The sequence below is a fragment of the Arachis ipaensis genome, chromosome B07, assembly GCF_000816755.2.
Source record: "Arachis ipaensis cultivar K30076 chromosome B07, Araip1.1, whole genome shotgun sequence".
Taxonomy (NCBI): Eukaryota; Viridiplantae; Streptophyta; class Magnoliopsida; order Fabales; family Fabaceae; genus Arachis; species Arachis ipaensis.
The window spans coordinates 124929388-124948974 of NC_029791.2; the positions used below are offsets into that span (position 1 = coordinate 124929388).

The 19587-nt window shown below is 36.4% G+C and overlaps 3 protein-coding genes across 4 annotated transcripts; 1 reads left to right on the forward strand and 2 right to left on the reverse strand.

Moving 5' to 3' along the window:
- LOC107606321 (ferrochelatase-2, chloroplastic) lies at positions 8789 to 11962 on the reverse strand (the record flags this gene model as incomplete). Its single annotated transcript, XM_016308366.2, is given in 9 exon segments — positions 8789 to 9084; positions 9199 to 9299; positions 9398 to 9550; positions 9715 to 9841; positions 9923 to 10026; positions 10218 to 10319; positions 10481 to 10624; positions 10756 to 11086; positions 11631 to 11962. Coding segments are annotated over 9 exon segments (1435 nt in total), but the record flags the coding sequence as incomplete, so codon positions are not given.
- Positions 12108 to 13874, forward strand: LOC107606322. The gene is made up of 3 exons (XM_016308367.2): positions 12108 to 12516; positions 12809 to 12970; positions 13151 to 13874. The coding sequence occupies exons 1-3, from the start codon at positions 12247 to 12249 to the stop codon at positions 13505 to 13507; spliced, it is 789 nt and encodes a 262-aa protein (XP_016163853.1). The 5' UTR covers positions 12108 to 12246; the 3' UTR covers positions 13508 to 13874.
- Positions 15217 to 18114, reverse strand: LOC107607947 (protein PARTING DANCERS). Of its 2 annotated transcripts, none has more exons than XM_021106599.1 (8): positions 17911 to 18114; positions 16756 to 16877; positions 16587 to 16675; positions 16390 to 16485; positions 16194 to 16288; positions 16079 to 16119; positions 15891 to 15974; positions 15217 to 15589 (listed from the first exon to the last, which is right to left on the reverse strand). In XM_021106599.1, the coding sequence occupies exons 1-8, from the start codon at positions 17966 to 17968 to the stop codon at positions 15440 to 15442; spliced, it is 735 nt and encodes a 244-aa protein (XP_020962258.1). In that variant the 5' UTR covers positions 17969 to 18114; the 3' UTR covers positions 15217 to 15439. The 2 variants fall into 2 exon arrangements, with proteins under 2 accessions (XP_020962258.1, XP_020962257.1); XM_021106598.1 differs by having other exon boundaries at positions 16756 to 16928.

The following is a 19587-nucleotide window of genomic DNA, read 5'->3' on the forward strand; positions in this document are numbered from 1 at the left end:
AGAGTTTTGACCCTTACTACTGCTCGACTGAAATCTTTTCTCAATCAGAAAAAGAAAAATGAAAAAGAAGTCTCTGCCACGGGTGCAGAGAGGGATGTCGGCGCGGATGCTACTTAATCTAGTGCTTGTCCTCACAACGTAAAGAGGAAGAAATTTGAATAAAAAAAGTTTATTGAAGTTCTTTCAACGGAGGAATTATAGATCCGTCCAGATGGTGGGGATGTGGTGGCTCGGTATGAAAAGCAAAGGCAACTTCATGGTTACGTTGATGGAACCAATGCAAAATTTGTATGGGGTGAACGATACCCCTATATGAAATTAGCTGATAAGGTCACTCAACATGCTAATGACGTGAAGCTATTAAAGGATGTTGGAAAAGAGGGTATGGGACAGTATATGCAGGTATGAAGAAAAGTATTTTATGTATAGCTATAATGTTTTTATATTGATTTAATGTGAACCATCGTCTATGCGGGTCATTGGTACGAGATTGTTATGTATGGGTTGGGCAACAGAATTTCTGGGAGCCAAGGAGAAAAAGGAAATAGAAAGAGTGCTAAAGCTGGAGAAACCTTTGAAAGAAAGGGATGAGGTTATTGTCGATGTGACAGCAAAAATGAAGAGCAAAGAGGAAGAAGTGGTGAAGTTACAAGATCAAATCACATTTTGTAGGGTCAAATTAGAGAGGCTGATAATGAAAAAGGAAAAATGACCTCCATGATTCATGGGCTGAAAAATGAGGTTTTAGAGATGTTTTTTGCTGGCTTTGATTATGCTGTGAGTCAAGTGGTGGTCTTCTTGCCCGAGTTTGATGTCAACAATCTTGATGTTCCTAAGATTGTAGTAAATGGGAAACTTATTGATGATGAAGCTGGGGGAGAAGTTGAGGATGAAAACATGGTAGCTGATGAAAAATATAGTTGATATTTCATTTGTATGAATTTATATGCTGTTGTATTGTCATAGTATGAAATTTTTTTTATGAATGTGTTGATGTGTTGTTGGATGATTGCTGATCTTGAGTATTGGTGTTGTATGAACTTTAGACTTTCATTTGGAATGGTGAAATTTTATTGCATTTAGCTATCATGATATTGCTAGCTTCCAACTTTTGTATGTTGGTTAGATAAAGGTAGAAAAGAATGTTAAATATTGTTTGCATTAATGAGACTTTCGTTTGTAGAAGGTGCGAAGTTCTCAGCCTCGTTAAAACCTCTCCAAGTAAAATACGGTGGAAAAAAGCTCGTGAGTAAGAAAAAGAGTACCTTTCAGCTCCGACTTTTACAAAGAACTAACTATACTATAGGCGTAATTATGATATATTCCAAGTGCTAGGAAGCTCGGTTCCTACCAAAGTTTACAGAGAGTATGCTCCCTTTCCGTGAACTTTTGATATTCTTAAAGGACCCTCCCAAGTCGCAGCGAGATTTCCCTACCCTGGTGGCTTTCGCACATCTTCTAGTTTGCGAAGAACTAAGTCCCCTTGCTGTAATACTCTTGGACGCACTTTTTTGTTGTACCCTTCCTATAATACTCTTGGACGCACTTTTTTGTTGTACTTTCTGTGTATGGTAATTTGCATAGACTGATGCCTGAGTCTAGTTGAATCCCATTCTTCATCCAATGCATCCAGCTCGACAAACCGTGCTTGTGAATTAGTTTCTTTGTCCAAGAAGTCAGTTTGGAGCGATCCTTGAGAAATTTCTACTAGTATCATGGAATTTTCGCCATAAAATAGTCGGAATGGTGTCTCTTTTGTTGTTGAGTGTGATGTCGTGTTATAGCTCCATAGAATTTCAGGGATTAGCTTGGCCAACGTCCTTTAGCCTCTGCTAGTTTTTTGTGTAAAGCCTGCAAGATAATTTGTTAGCAGCCTCTGCAAGCCCATTGGTTTGTGGGTGCTCTATAGAATAAAAATGGTGCTTTACATGAAGATTTTCTAAGAAGGATGCAATTTTCTTATCAGTAAATTGCTTACCGTCATCGGTAATAATTTCTTTGGGTAATCCGTATTTACATATAATAAATTTCTAAATGAAAGATCGTACCTTATCTGAAGTTATTTTGGCAAGTGATTGTGCTTCTATCTATTTTGTAAAGTAGTCTACTGCTACAAGTAAGAATTTTACCTACCTTTGTGACGTGGGGAATGGTCCGAGAATATCGAGCCCCCATTTATGAAAAGGACACCCGATTTTCGAAGTGTGCAACAACTCGGCTGGGCTATGGATGGTTGGTGCGCATTTCTGACAACTGTCATAGCGTTGAACTTTTTCCATGCAATCCTTTCAGATAATCTATGTATGGTATTCTCCAATCTATTTGCTGTGACAAATTCAAAACATGTTTGCTATATATACTTGGTTCTCCAAGGGTTATTTGTGATAAAGCTGGTGCTATATCTTGTGATCTAGAGGTGGCTAACTTCGATGTCTGTTCTACTATTTTGTTCCCTAGGGGCATGCATGATTTCAAAATGTTATATGAAATGCTTTACTGCATTCAGATATTGTTCTAGAAAGGGGTCTCGTACCTGAAAATTGCCATTTACCTGTTAGACGACCAGTAAAGAATCACAATGAACTTTGAGATAATGAATATTTGCCTCTCTTGCAAGTCGTAATACGGCGAGCAGCGCTTCGTACTCGGATTGGTTGTTGCCTTCCTGAAATGAGAATTTGATTGATCGCTCGGCGAAGACACCAATGTTGTCTTTAAGAATTATTCTGGCTCTACAACCTTCATCATCGGAAGCTCCATTGGCATATAGGTCCCAAGGGGTAACCATTTCATGAGTGGTGGTGAACTTGGCGATGAAATTAGCAAGTTTGAGCCTTCAATGATCCTTTTGATTGGTATGAGATGTCAATTTCTGAAAAGTTCCACTTACCATCTGATAAGCCGGCCAACAAGATCTGGTCATGTTAGAATTTGGCACAATAGTTGATTTGGCCAAACTACAATCTCGTGACTTTGAAAATAATGGCAGAGATGCCGAGCTGTGATTATTAAAGAAAATGTTAACTTTTCGATAGTTGGGTATCATATCTCTACATTCTATAGAACCTTACTAACAAAATAGATTGGGTATTGTCCTTACCTGTTTCGGTAACAAGCACAGAGCTAATTTCATAAGGTGAAACAGAAAGATATAAATAAAGAGGTTTACCATGTGTTGGCTTATGCATTATTGGCGGAGAGCTGTGAATATTTTTAAAATTGGTGAATGATTGTTCACAGTCATATGTCCATATAAAGTTTTTGGCTTTTCGCAAGCTATAGAAAAAGTGGTAAGACTTTGCAGCTGCTGCGGGTAAGAACCTCGATAGAGCTGCAAGGCGCCCGGTGAGTTGTCGGACTTCTTTGATGGTATTAGGTGATTTCATTTGGATTACAACTCGGCACTTATCAAAATTTGTCTCTATTCCTCTTTGTGTTAACATAAAACCGAAAAATTTGCCTCCTTAAACCCCAAATGCACACTTCTCAGGGTTCAATCGCATATTATATTTCGTTAGTTGTTGGAAGACTTCTAAAAGGTCAGCTTGGTGAGCTTCTTCGGATTTTGATTTTACCACCATATTGTCGACTTATGCTTCCATATTTCGGCCAATCTGATTTTGAAAAACCTTGTCCATTAACCTTTGGTATGTTGCACTGCATTCTTAAGGCTAAAAGGCATCACTTTGTAACAAAAATTGTCATGGTCAGTTATAAACGTAGTCTGTTCTTGATATGCTAGATGCATTAGTATCTTATTATAGCTGGAATAAACATCCATAAAACTTAAAATTTTAAAATCTGAAGTGTTGTCAGCCAATTTATCAATGCATGGCAAAGGATATAAATCTTTCGGGACAAGCCTTATTCAAATCTGTAAAGTCTACATACATGCGCCATTTACCCGATCTCTTTTTCACCATAACTACATTTGCTAACCATGATGTAAACCGAATTTCACGTATGAATCCTACGCTAAGTAGTTTCTGAATTTTCATGACGACTGCTTCCTTTCTTTCATTTCTGAGGTTTGCTTCTTCTGTCGCACTGGTTGGACTTTTGGGTCTATGGTGAGTCTATGGAACATGACACTTGGGTCAATTTCGGGCATATCTACAGGAGTCCATGCGAATAGATCGGTATTTGCTTGAAGCAGTGTGATGAGTTTTTCTGTTTTATCTGCAGACCAAGCATATTCAATGTTAGTTTATTGAAATTCATTTTCGGTGGGGTTTACCTTCCGCAGTTCATCCATTGGTGTTGGTCGGCTGGCAATATTGTCTCGAGGGTCAAGCTATCGCCGGTGTTATAAACAAAGTTGACATGTTGGATTGGCTCTGATGTTGGTGGCTTCACTTTCAACCCTACATTGTAACATTGCCTTGCTTCTTTATGGTCAGCATGCACAATTGCAATGACATTGTCCTGTACATGAAATTTGACACAAGTAAATTGTAGAAATAGTAGCTCCAAAAGAATTTAGGGATGGTCGCCCTAATATTATATTATAGGGGCTAACATAATCAACTACCAAATATTGAATATCTAAAGTTTTTGAATGTGGATACTCTCCTAAGGTTGTTCTCAACCAAACATAACCTATCATGGGAACCTTTTCTCCAGAGAACCCTACCAACTCTCCGGATAATGGTTGCAATGCTTTTTCGCTTAACTGTATTTTTTGGAAAGTTGAAAAGAACAAAACATCAGCGCTACTTCCTGAATCAAGTAAAACTTTCTTAACCATCAAATCCCCCATGGTCATGGAGATCACCATAGGGTCATCAAGGTTTGGACATTGGGATTACAGATTCGATGTGTTGAAAGTAATGTTGGGGGTGGAAGAGGATGACTACTATAATAGCAAACCTCCCTCCATGGTTAACATAGTTAGAGGTGAGCATGGATTGGATTGGATATGGCCAAAATCTCGATCTGTTCTGCACTAAAATCATCGGATCGGATTCGCAGTTTTTAAGCTTGGATCCGATCCGCACATTTGCGGATCGGATCGGATATCGGATACATCCGCAAAATACAAAAATATTTTTTAAAGCTTATTTTTATTAAAAATATTAATAAAATTCTTTTTTTTCTACTCTTTTAAATATGTTTACTCTTAAAATAATGTTAAACATACTTTTCTTAAATAATAAAATTAAAATAATACAACATATATGATAATTATTAGTTGAAATAAAACATAAGAAGAATATTTATTTATTTATTTTTGCGGATCCGCGGATATGCGGATACCTACATAAAATTCACAATCCGATCCTATAAGTGTGCGGATCGAATCAATATCTGCAATTTTTGGATCGAATTTGGATAAATATCGCAGATATGCAGATCGGATTCGATCCATGAACTCCCCTAAACATAGTTAAGTAACTTCTTTTTTTTGGTCGAGTTGGTAATACCCCCACCTGCTAAGCCTCCTGAAATATAATTAATGAATTTCCTTGGTGTAGGAGGTTGATTCGGAATGGGCCATTTCTCTTTGTCTTTAGAGGTCGAAGTGAGGTTTGGCTGTTCTAGTGCTGTTAGGGGATTCGTAGTCTCTCTTTGAATTCGTTCATTGATATGCTTATCCAGCAATCCCTGTCGTGCTAGTCACTCCAATAGATCTTTTGCCACCACGCATTCATCGGTCGTGTGCTCGAACTTTTGATGAAAGGCACAATGTTTGCTTTTGTCCACATACTTCTGGTCTTGATAAGTCCCTGCCTTACTGGGCAGTTTTATGAACTTAGCATGAAGAATTTCTTTGATTATGTCTTCTCTCTTAGTATTGAATTAAGTATATGAGTCGAACTTGGGTGTTAGTTTGAACGGCTTGCAGTTGTCTCTTCCGCCTTGAGCCCTGCTCGGTCTTTCCTCGTCTCGCCGGGTTGGTTGTTTGTCAGCTTTTTGAGCTTCGCAGAACTCCTCAATTTCGATTTGCGCCACTTCTTTCTCTCTGAACTCAGTGAGCATCTTTGGCTTGGCTACTTCTATTGTTTCCTGAAACTTTCCCAGGCAGAGTTTGCTTTTGAGCGCATGCAGATGAAAATCGGGATTGAGATTTGGTATCTCCCTGGCGACCTTTGCAAACCTCGTCATGTAATTCTTCAAACTCTCATGCTGACCCTGCTTGATCGTGCTAAGGTAATCGGAATCATATACGTAGATCTTTAATGTGGAATAATTATTGATGAATAGGTCGGTCAGTTCATGAAAAGTGAAAACAAATCATGCAAGCAAATTAGAAAATCAAATTAAGGTTGCGCCATCCAAAAAACTAGGAAAAGACCGACACAAAATGGGATCAGAAGCTCCGTTCAAAAGCATCATAGAGCGAAATTTTGTGACGTGTAAGTTTGGGTAGCCGAGGCCTTCATAAGGTTCAGTGTTGTAGGAAGAGTAAAATTCGCAGACATCTGGAAACTCATGATATCATCCAAGAACAGGTTGGATGGTTTTATGGTTTCTTGGGCTAGGGTCACGCCTTCAGTTGGAGAATTCAAGACATGATTGACATCTGCTTGGACTTCAGTATTGGTCTTAGCACCATTATTCTGCTAAGCTAATTGCTCTGCCATGTTTTTATTTTCTGATTGTAGGGTAGCGATCATGGCCATCAATTTCTCATTTGACATCAGTGGAGGTGGTAATGTACCAGTCATTCTATTCATGTAAAATAAAGTAGAGATCTAGCAGAAAAAAAAATATGTGGTGTTATAAATGTTTGACCCCACGATGGGCGTCAAATATTCTGACAAGGAATAACACTCCGAGGTATAGCTCGTCGTTATCGGGATATGTCGTTCGTTCTTCTATTTCCCGAATAGGCGTGTTGTGAACTCCTCAAAATTCCAACCCGTACGTAGAGCCTGCGAAAAGGACTCCAACACTCAAAATTCCAACCCGTACGTAGAGCCTGCTAAGAGTGTCCGGATTGTTCTCCTATTGTTGATCATGATCTCCTAAGCCTGGCCTATTCCTTATTTATTGCTATTAATGATAACCGACTTATAGTTATCTCATCCAAGATTTAGGTGGACATTACAGAAATGTGAGACGGTTATTTGATGAAATAAATTACCATTTGTATCCATAAAAGATACAGATGCCGACAAATATACCCATATAAGAATAAAACGACAATTATAACTACGGAAGATGGCTCCATGTGCCAAGAGTACCCGGACGTTGGTTACACAGTTGGTCCGTTAGGGTATTCTTGGCACACGGAAGCTATCTTCCGTGGATACAATTGTCATTTTATTCTTATATAGATACATTTGTCAGCATTTGTATCTTTCATGGATACAAATGGTAATTTATTCAGATTTAAATATTTTAAATGAGATTTCGAGATATAACGTTATGCTGTCCAAATTTTTAGGGGTAAGGATCAATAATAATATAATCACTCAATAAGAATTATATTATGTAAAATTACATGTAATCTACTACTTCATTTATTTTTATGTTGACAGCGAGTGCAAGTTGTAGTAAAATTCCCAAAACCATATTTTTTTTTTTTTGCTACATAGAAGTTTAGGTTGCTTTTAGTAAAATCACACACAAGGAAAAACATATAAGAATATCCATTTATTTATTTTTTTTTTGGAAACTCACGTGCATTTATCTTTATGTGAAATTAACAATTGAGAATCGTTAGATGACAATTTAGTCAAATCAGTCAAATTATCTAATGTTTTTTAAGTACCATTTGTTTTGAGGTACTGAGATAGAGACTGAGAGACTGAGACTCAGTATTATGTTTGTTGGTTCAGAGACTGGTACTAAAATTTCTATCTCTGTCTCCAAAATTTCAATATTTCAGTACTTTTAAGAAGTAGGAACACAGGAGACTAAAATTTTTAGAGATGGAGACTGAAACTTTAATAACATTTTATACCTAAAATACTGTTATTTCAATTAATTAATTCTAATTTTACCCGTTGTGCAAATTAAATTAGAGTTTTATTCTATTTTAATTTCTGTCTCCCATTTTACACCAAACAGAATACTAAAATTTATTTCAATCTCTGTTTCTTAGTCTGTCTCTCAGTCTCAGTCTTTCCGTCTCTGTCTCTCCACTAAACACTACCTTATCAACTTTACCTTAATTATCAACTTTATATGAAGATATCTGCCTATGAATTTTCATCCTAATTTTTTTTGTCAGATAAATATAAATTGAACAACTCCCAATTTTAAGCATTACAAACTCATCTACACTGCACTCACATACAACACTTAAAAATTCCACCCACTCTTAACTTTAGCCTAATTTTTAACCCAAGTACACTTATTGCAAGGCATTGGTGATAACCACTTAATCAAAGTCTTACATGCACAGAAAATGCTTCCTCGGGAGCAACAGTATTGGACATGTAATTGAGATTTCAGACGAGAGAAAACAGAAGATCCATGTCATGAGTCGTAACCCAATAGCCAATAAGTATTGTTGCAGATACATATTTCTCCTCACACCAAAAAAAAAAATACATATTTCTCATTTATGAGGCTTAGGCTAATAGACACTGCTCTAATTGCAGCCTTTTCCGTTTCGGTTGTATGACCAATTCGTAAAATTCAGAAACCTATAATGAAATATTAGATACGATCCATATTCATTACAGAGACAAGCTATTTTGAGATATCCATATTACTCTGCTGATTAACGATGTGTAAGAACCAGTCATGATCAATGTACAAAAATCATTGCTTCATTTCTCTGTGTGTTGGCATGCGAATTCAGCATGCGGTTTGTAACACTTCTAGATTAGATTCCTGAATGCCGTTATCATTCTAGGTGACAGAAACAAGATGAATGCCAATATTGAACCAAAGAACATCTTGACCAAGTATCTAAGTAGGTCATGCTCTTCTTCAGAAGTGCTGGTAGATGCATACATTGCTTTTGCAGATGGAAGAGCTTCTATCACTGCATCTGCCAGGTCTGTAATGAAGGAAGGGGTGAGACCAAGAGCAGGAACACGCCCCCAATTCTTGATACCAGATTCAAGAGCCAACTCCCTGTACTCCATGTCAATTTCTTCAAGGGTCTCTATGTGCTCACTCACAAAGCTGAGATACAGGGAGGAGGAGTGTCTTTTACTCGTAAGGCTATTTCACAACTTTCAAGAGTGTCTAATGCAAAACACAACTAAAAACAAGGGCAAAAGTCCAAAAACAATGTACCTCACTGGAACAGCTAAAAGACTCCTCACACCTTTCTGACCAAGCTCAACGAGAGTTTCATCTGTATATGGTTTCAACCACTGTACCGGGCCCACTCGACTCTGGAAATTCATCCAACAATGCCATAAGAAACAGAGGCTCAAAAAGGTAAGCCAACAATTCAGCAATTAAAAAGCAAGTTGATGAGGTCCAAACTAACCTGATAAGCAAGAGTGTGCTCATTGTTAATTCCTCTAGCTTTCAACTCCTGCATGATCAAGTAGATGCACTCCTCCATTTGATCGCGGTATGGATCACCAGCATCCTCAACATAACTGACAGGTACACCATGGGCGCTAAAAAATATCATTGCCTGATATTTACAAAAACAAGATACAGTATGGTTCAGATTGCATGAAAATAAACTACATAGCCTTCAAAATTTTTAACCCTAATAACAGGCCTGTAGTGAAATATTTTCATTAATTGCATGAAAATAACTTTGTTCACACCAATCAAAACAAGAATGAGAGTCACCTCCTTCGGTTCAGAAAAGCTCTGTAGCTCCTTCTCGATTAAATCAGCCATTGACTTGATGTAACCTTGTCGTTGATACCAAGAATTTATAATGGAAACAGGAAGCTTGGACAAAGAAGCATCTTCCCTGAAAATTACATAATATCAATTAATAATAATCTTAAAATCACTTCAGAGGTTTGACAAATCAGAATATTACAAAAAGTACCGGAACATATGCTGTAGAACGCGGATGCTAGATCCAGTAGTGGAAATAGAGAACTGGGGATAAAGTGGTAGCACCACAAGCCTTGTTATTCCATCTCTCTTAATCTATAATGCATGACAGGTATTTAATTAGATTCAACTCAAAGATGATAAAAATGATCTTGGAATAAATAATCTAACTTGGGACTATTCACCCTGTATATCATTTAACAATTGAAGGAAATACCAGTACATGATGAATTGATGACTAACATAATAACAACATGGACAATACAAAAAGAGGACTCTTCATTTACTTGATGAACTGCTTCTTCAGTGAATGGATACCAGTACCGCATCCCAATGTAGACATTTGAGGAGAGGCCCTTTGCGTCCAAAGCCTCTTTAAGTGCAAGTGCCTGCACAATTGCAAACCATAAAGGCTTTGTAAGTTTCAATATAAATTTAAACCAGAAATAAGCAGAATGTTTATCAAACATTAAACACCAAAATGGTATTCCTCTTGCAAAATAGTAATAAAAAGCACCAAGGAAGGCACAAAAGGGAATCGAGTGTCCACCTGATCATCTGTGATTTTGCGTAAAGGAGAGCCCCCACCAATTGCAGCATATCCTTCCTTGGATTTAGGAGCCCGAAGTACAGAAATCAATTTTGCAAGTGGTCGCTGAAGAAACTGAAACAGCCTTGGAAGACGGATGATATCCTATCACAAAACATGCAACATATTAGTAAAGATTATACTAAAGTGTACTATTGCTACTATGCATCTTCATTTAACAGAATGAAACTCCATAATCAAACACTATCATAAGTACAAAAAGAAAATTAACTTACAGGATCAGCAAAGAGATTGAACAGAAAAGGCTGAACATCATTCAGCGTCTCTGGTCCTCCTAGATTGAGCAGCAGTACCCCAACTTTTTCTTCTGCAATATGAGAAGGAGATTCTATAGCAACCCCTCCATATGTGGTTGTACTCACAGAATAAGAAGTTTGACCAATTAGGTTCCTCCTGGGAAGGGTATCCCAAGAAGAAGCTCCACCAAGCATGCCCTTCCATCCATTATTTGAGCTACGACACAAAAGTAAGGATGCTTGTGATGTAGACTTGTTACAATCCGAATGACAAGTGACACGAATAAGACTTGGGATACCAGAAGATGACCTGCCAATAAAGAAAGCCATTGAAGCAGAGCACTCTATTTAGCAAATACTAATTGTGAGCATAGTGATGAATTGTTCACAAGAAGAATAACTTAGATAACATATCGAATTTGAAAGGGAAACCAAAATGGATGTCTCTGCTATCACTACAGTGTAAATAATGGCGCAGTTTCACTACATATAATAATTCAGAAGGAAATATGCAAAACCCTGAATAGTTCAATCAACCCAAACTCAAGCTGGAAATTCAAGAGAGAAAAAAATAATAATAAAAGCAGCTCACTTTGCTAAATATATAGAGTTGTTTCAACAATGATAGTCCAGAAAATCGTTTTGAGAAATGAAAGATACATAATTTGCAATGAAGAACAGGCGCAGAAAACAAATATAGGGCTAGGTCAGGGTTTTATTGAAATTCCGGAGAATGGATCACCCTACAGAATTCATAATCAAGCATTGTTTGTCTTTGGGATAAACTTAATATTAGAAAATGAAGAAACACAGAAGCGAAAATATCAGTTATGATTAGATGAATGGGAGCTTACGGAGAAAGCTTGGTATCCAAACTTCGGAAAGCAGAATGCGAAACAACGGAAGAATAAGAGGCGGCGTTCATGGTCATAGGATATAAATTGCGGATCCAGATCACTTCTGAGTTTGGCGAAGTACGAAAAGAATAATGAATTGGGAAAAATCTTTTATGATATATTTTATTTTATTGTATTGTTGATATTTTCCTTTGTCTTGTGGGGGTTGAAGGAGTAGTTGAATTGGAAATGAAGCGGAACAAAAATTTAGGAAGAAGAAGAAAAAGGGGAAGGTGGTGAACAACTGAAAAGTCAATACCAAACTTAAAAATTAAGGAATAAGTCACCAGTCCAAGGTGCAGCTATACCATTTAGAATTTTGGAACGAAAGCTACGTCCACGTGTTCCAATTCAGGACGCCAAACCGCACCGACCTTTCCATCCTGGGCTGGACCAGCCCAATTCCTCTTCTTCAAAGTGTTTAGTTATTGGGCTTACTACGGCCCAAATTTCTGAACATATCCCGTCCAAAGAAAGGGGGCAGAAGACGGTGGTGAGTGGTGACTGGTTTTGTGTTGAGCTGAAATTCCACTCCAGTTTTGAGAAGAAAAAAAAGGAGTAATTGGTGATCAAAATGGAAGGGGTAGAAGGAGAAGGGAGCGGCGGCGGTGGTGGTCAGAGGTACAGTTTGAAAGCGTCGCGAATCAACAACGAAGATATTCTGATGTGCGTGGATGTGGATCCTCAGTGCCTGGTTGAGATGAAGTTTTCCGGCGCCAATGGCAGGCCCCTCACCCGATTGGACTCTATTAGGCAAGCCATCGTTCTCTTCGTCAACGCCAAGCTCGCCATCAACCCCGAACACCGCTTCGCTTTCGCCACTCTCTCTAATTCCATCTCTTGGGTACAGTACCACTCCTATTCTCCATAACGTTTATTTAAATCCCAAATTACTGCTCTTAATCTTAGATTTTCATTCTCGAGCAAACTTTATAAGATGAATACTTTCGTTATATGCAAATGCAGATGTTGTTTCTGCAACGATAACCTTTACTTATCTGCTACTTGTTGTAATCAAAGTTTTTGGGGTTTCCCCTGTCTTAGATGTGGCTCTTTCGTATGTTCCATTCTTTTTCTTTGCCTGTGTTGGTATTATTTGAAGCACATTAATGTTGAATGTTCTTTAATGATTACAGCTTAGGAAAGAGTTTAGCAGTGAAATTGAGTCAACAATTGCAGCAGTGAGGGCGCTTTCGGCTACTTCCTCAACCACTTCTCAACCGGATCTTACTAACTTGTTCCGACTTGCTGCTCATGAAGCTAAGAAGTCCCGCATGCAGGGTCGCATTCTAAGAGTGGTAAGCAGTGGCTGCCTCCACTGATTACATAAACTATCATGTGCACTTGCTTGCAAGTCATTAGCATTTTTGTTGGTTACTACTTATTAGTTATACCCATGAGCTATCTAATTATAGAACAAAACTGTCGAAAGTCGAAACATGAATCCTAATTTGCAATAATATCCTGTTCCATTGTAGATTCTATTCTACTGCAGATCAAATATACGGCCGCAGCATCAATGGCCGGTGAACCAGAAGGTCTTCACTTTGGATGTGATGTACCTTCATGACAAACCAGGACCAGACAACTGCCCCCAGGAGGTGTATGATACACTGGTGGAAGCTCTTGAACATGTTAGTGAATATGAGGGTTACATATTGGAGAGTGGGCAAGGCTTAGCGCGCGTTCTTTTCCGGCACGTTTTGGTACTTTTGTCGCATCCGCAGCAGCGCTGCATCCAAGAGTATCTTGACATGCCTAAGTCACTTACAAAGAAGGCTCCTCAGCCAGAGCCTATGGCTACTGAAGATAGTGCACCAGGATCCAGTCAGTGAGAATGGCATTGAACAACTTGGTTCTATCATGTCACTTATTCTAGTTATTTATTGCCTTTGTGTAAAGGTTTCTTATATCTCCAAAAAAGATATTTGATTTTGTTAGAGTAACATGGACATGTATGACTCTGGTAACTTTCTGTAAAATATGCATTTTAATTAACTGAAAATTTTCATGGATTGTAAGTTACCTAGTTGCACTTTCCTTGTGAAAATTTCTCCCCAGGGCATGAGTAAGTCTTGGCTTGGCTTCTGGAGGTGCAATTTTTTTGCCTTAGTCACTGATGTAAAAAAATTTGCTTTATTCTGTATTTACCACTTCTAAAACAGATCCTAGTGCTTGAGAATGTATTTAGTATTTACAGTATTCCACGTGTTTCCCACATTTTCCCTCTAATTGCTCACATCTAGGTACAGTTCTTCTGAATCTAGTTAAGCAAATTTTCTCCTCATTCTTTTTTCTAAACACCACACACAATTACTTTCTACGGTCCTCAAATTTGATGATAAAGTAATGAATAACAATAAACGCATTGAGTAGGGTAATTTAAAATGTTTTTATACTAATTTAAAAAAGAGTAAATTACCATTTCTATCAAAAAAAAATAAAATTACAGTTGTACCCATGAAAAATAGATTTTATACAATAAAATTATCCAAACATTGAAAAAAAATGTAAAACCTGGATAAAAACAACGATTCATGGCCAAATTGGGTAAAGTACCAAATTGGGTAAAGTACTAAATTGGTCTCCTATGTTTGGGCGTAATTCTGTTTTGATCCTTAAGGTTTAAAGTGTCCTATTTGAATCCAAAAATGTTTCATTTAGCATCAATTTAATCCCACAGTGAGGTCAAAGTTAAATAATTAACGAAATGTCCTACATAACAACAGTACAAGAACAAAATCGATAATCTAGAGAACATGTACAAACTCCAGAGGCACAAAATCAACCGTTGATGCATCAATACATTTATTTATTATTTTTCTCATAATATAAATAAAATATTTTCTATAGAACTAAAGAAAATGATAAATAAATATATTGATGCTTCAACGGTTGATTTTGTGCCTCTGGAGCTTGTACATGTTCTCCAAATTATCGATTTTGTTCTTGTACTGTTGTTATGTAGGACATTCCGTTAATTATTTAAATTTGGCCTCAATGTGGGACTAAATTGATGCTAAATGAAACTTTTTTGGATTCAAATAGAACACTTTAAACCTTAAGAACTAAAACAGAATTACACCCAAATATAGGGGACCAATTTAGTACTTTACCCTGGCTAAATTCATTGTATAAATCGTGGTCAAAAAAGAAAAGGGAAACCTTGTTGGCAAGGTGAGCCTAAATTGTAGGTAAAAAGAAGATTCCATAATTTATGTACTATGTAGTTCTAGGCCAAAACCCATAAGAATCTCATGATTTATATAGTTTTAGACTAAAATACATGAGGATCCCATGATTTATGTGTTTTCTTTAATTAATATAACTATTGTTTGTTTCAATTATCAAATACAGATTAAATATCAGAATTACTAAATATAGTTTAACTATTAGTTTTTACCTGTAAATTGTTTTCAGCCTTTATATTTTAAGAAGAATTACAAGTGTTTTAGTATTTAATCATTTCAGGTATATATAAAACTCAATAATTAAAATTGATTATTAGTATAAAATATATAGTAGAAAATAAAATATACATAAGTACAAACAACAACCGTATAATGAGATTTGAATACTGTTCAACTAGAAGGTTTCTAGGTGGCTATCTACTTCTCGGTCGGATTTGAAACTACGAATACGAGAACTATTTTATAGTGAAGCTAACCAGGTAAAGAAATAAAAAAGAGATACTCACTTTTTATTATTATTTATTGTTGTCGGAGAAAACAAAAGATTCCAACCTGGGTTCCATTGTTATTGCGCCATCAGGTGATCTTGGGAGAAGAGTAAAACTTGGGGTCCCTCAGAAACCTTGAAATCATCTCCGCCTTCTCAGCTGAAAGGTCTGTGTTCTCCAGAATTTGGTCTTTTGATGCCTTGGCAATTGCTTGGACAGAACCAATAGCTTGACTAAGCTGAATTGAGTGACCAGAATGACAAAATAACTCAAGCTATGCCTATATGCATATGCTTATCATGGTTTCATTTCACATTTAAGTCAAATATTAGGTGATATAGTTATTCTCTAACGAGAAGTAGCACAAGCCTAATATTATATACAGCATCAAAATGCACAAGACCGTATCTGTACTATTGTTAGAGAAAGATACTCCAAAGTTTAAACATCTATATAATTAAGAGTCCTGAGCTTTACAACTGGGAATGAAAAATTACGAAAACTAAATTGAGAAGATGTTTCATAATAAAATGATTTACCGCATTTGCATCGTGATTGTCAACGCCTGGAATCGAAGTAACCACTTTAAGGTAAAAGTTCATTCCTTGCACCAATTGCTTCCTCTTTATAACCATAACAAAAGTCCATGCATTAAATCAATATTTAAGATTTCATTCTTAAACAAGTCCTGTCAGCTAAACTATTGTGTGTTCTTCGCACAACTGACCTCAGCTTTCAGTTTCTCTCCAATTTTCTGCTGCTTGTATACTGCAATTATTTTGACGATAAGAAATATGAATTGGAACAACACATCATAGTTGGTAACAAATTTCAGTTTCTACCTCCAGATGAATGAGCTATTTTTACCATCTTTTCAAACCCCATCTCTATGTCCTGAACTGGAACAAACGTAGGCTTGCCAATCACCATCTCAAATCTATTGGTGAAACATAAACATGGATCTTGCTTTCTCACTATTGAAGTTGTACATAGCAAATGATCAATTAGAACAAAATAAAAGTAACGTATTTAACTCACTTGAAGTATGACTGAATAAATGAATCGATTTGCTGTTTAGCTGGGAGTGTGATGATAACATAAAAGCGTGCAAATTGTGTTCTCAATTTCTGAACTCTGCAGGAGAAGATTTGAACCTGACATACGACTCGAAAAGCTCTTTATTCAATAGATGACAAAGTCCCAACTAAAGACTTGAAAATCAACAGCTCAGTTACCTGCTGAAGATCAGAGATACATTGTTGCAATCCCAGTTAGTCACAAAAACAAATGCTACAGACAAACCCCCACAATTGAAAATGAAGTCCTACAAATAAGCTTCTCGAAGTTCAGTAGAGAGCAAGTATTTGAAATAAACATTAAGAGGACACAGAATCTGTCAATTACTGGAGCAATAGGGACAAAGTTAAGGCGAAAAGAATTTGCAGAGAGGAAACTGGAGATAAAGTTGATAACAGATGGATGTTCCCCTTTCCATGCATTTCTCATCAAACAGACTCCCCCTGGGCCTGCAGCAATCCATAATTGCAGCCTCATTATAAAGTGTTGGATGCAATTTCCTGTGATTAAACATTTAAGCACGAAAAATAAATATAAAAACAAACATGCGATGCTATAATTGCCTGCATCAAGCTGTAATTACTCAGTACAGGGTTAAGACAGTGCAATAGTGCATACTTAAGAAGCTAAAACAAATAGATAATGATCGGAATTCAGAAGCATTATAATATACTTTTTAATCTACAGTTGCAGGTTAACAAGCAGCTCTACCAGTACATATTATGGAGCATTCTCTTGAAAACGCCATTACTTACCTAAAATATTCTCATACGCCACAAATCAATCCATGCTCTAGCTAGATTTGTTACACCATAATTAATTTATGATAATTACGAATTGTTTGTTTCATACAAGCTAGTTAGGCAGTTATTAAGGGAAGTTAAACTTGTCACTCTCTTATTCCCATGGATTCTGTGGTTACAAACCAGATTCTGATTATTCAATGAATTGTAGTGCTGATTTAATCAAAATCGTACTTCAAAAAATGTTTATGGTATTCGAACTGTGAAAAAAGATCAATGAATAAAAGCAATAGATTCCTAAAACACGAAATTCAAATTGATTTTGAAATTTTCTTCTGCCGATACACTATGAAGTTGTTCCTACACCGAAATCAGATCAAACCAAAAAGTAGAGAAAGAGAATCGCATGAACCTACTCTTCTCGTTTCATCTTGCTATTAGTAAAGCAAAGCTTATTATTACTAATTTTACTACTGTATCAACTAGCATTAGATCGATTCCATGTCCTCTATTTATAGGATTCGTAACGCTAACAAACGGAATCCAACCAAAACAAAACAAGATTAGTTTTCTCGCGGAACAAACATAATCGCTAAGGAAAACAAAAAAAAAAAATAACTAATATTCAATAGAAAATTAAAATAAAATAAAATCGATAAGCAAAGAGCATTCGTTCTGGAAACGAAATTGTGACTGTAACAGTGTTTTTCAGGTGATTAAGAAAACAAAAGATCGGTACCAGATAATGTGGCATGCGATGGAGCTGAAGTACTTGAATCACTGAGGTGCATATCCATGAGAACTGAGAACTGAGCATCAGAAATGAGAAGAAAGAAGAAGCGGTTTGCTAGACGGATCTCGAACTCAAAGTTCGTTCTCTTTCGGTATTGCAGAGAACAAAGAACGGAAACAGAAGATGGAACGTGATTCCCGTCTTAGCCTCTTAGGTACACACAAAAAAGGTGTTTCCCGCCAAGTTTTGAACCAATTTAATGAATTTATAATTTTATACTTCTCTGATCTTTTTTAAAAAAAAATAAAAATAAGAATTTTATACTTCAAGCATTTTTCTTTTATTTTTAAATTTTATTTATTTAATTTTTTTTGGGTATTATCTATTAATCTATCTATTAATATATAATATATAATATATAATACGAGAATAGTAGTAAGTTGGTTGAAGGACAAGTGTTTAGATTTGTTGAACAACAAATGTATGGGTTAACGAGTGGCAAAGTAACAAAAATTATGTGTAGGAATTCAAAGTTTCTTAACATAGAAAAGTATTTAGCGGGAGTTTTATTAAGTTTAAATTTAAAATTATTTTGTTCTAACTTTATTTCAGCTGTAGATCACTTTTAAAATTATTCTTTCTCTCTTATCCTTATATATGGATTTGTTTGTTCATCTTAGTCATAAAAAGAAACAAAAAATTGAAAAGACAAATTTTGAAAATGAGAAGAGAAGAACAGAGATAGAACTGCAATTCTTAATAAAGAGGAGTAGGTGGCGTGGACTGGAAAAAGACTTTCTCAGTGACGTTGCAGAGAAAAGAGGGTTAAGGGTGAGAGAGAGAAAGACAGAACGAAGCAGAGAATACGAAAACCTGACGGAAGAAGGAGAAAAGGGTGCTGAAAAACTGGGATTCGCCGCAGAATAATGCCGCAACCGCTCCTTCGCCAACAGTGGCAAATGCTGCGAATGTGAAGAACCACTTCATTACGTGGTTGTTGTACGTCGAAGATTTAGATCCTGTTGTCGACAAGAGGCACCGCCACTATTTGTTCATCCAGGTCCGATAAGGGGTTTCAGTTTAACCCGAAACGAGGTACTTAAAATCCTTCATGTTTTTCTTCCTATTTTTTTCTTATTAAAAGTCAGTTCTATTTTAAATTATTATCAAATTATAATAATGTTGCATCTTTTTTTTAACTTTCGGATAGGATTAGATACTCGCGAGTTAAGAACGAGTAGGGTTAGAGTTGAGATATTCTCAACTCGCAGATAGAATATGATTGAATTTATATAAAAATTTCTACCCGCGAATAAGATCAGGATTGGATCCAAACCCTATCCTACTCTACTCATTGTCACCCCTATATTTAAGTCAATGTGTCGTGTGTTAGGCTATTAGCATATGAAGTGGATTTGAGTAACATATAAAAAGAACAACTGTGCCTGAATAAAAATAAGAGATATCAAAGAATATACATGTATTAGAACTACATAAATCATGATGATCCTCATGGATTTTGAATTAGAACTACATAAATTTTGGGTTCTTCATATGCTTTACCTTTTTATGTTTAAAATTATCTTTTTATTCATGATTTATGCTCATTCTGCTAACAAGGTTTTTCTCCTTTTTTTTTTAACCACTATTTATGCACTGCATAATTTAATCATGAATTGTTGT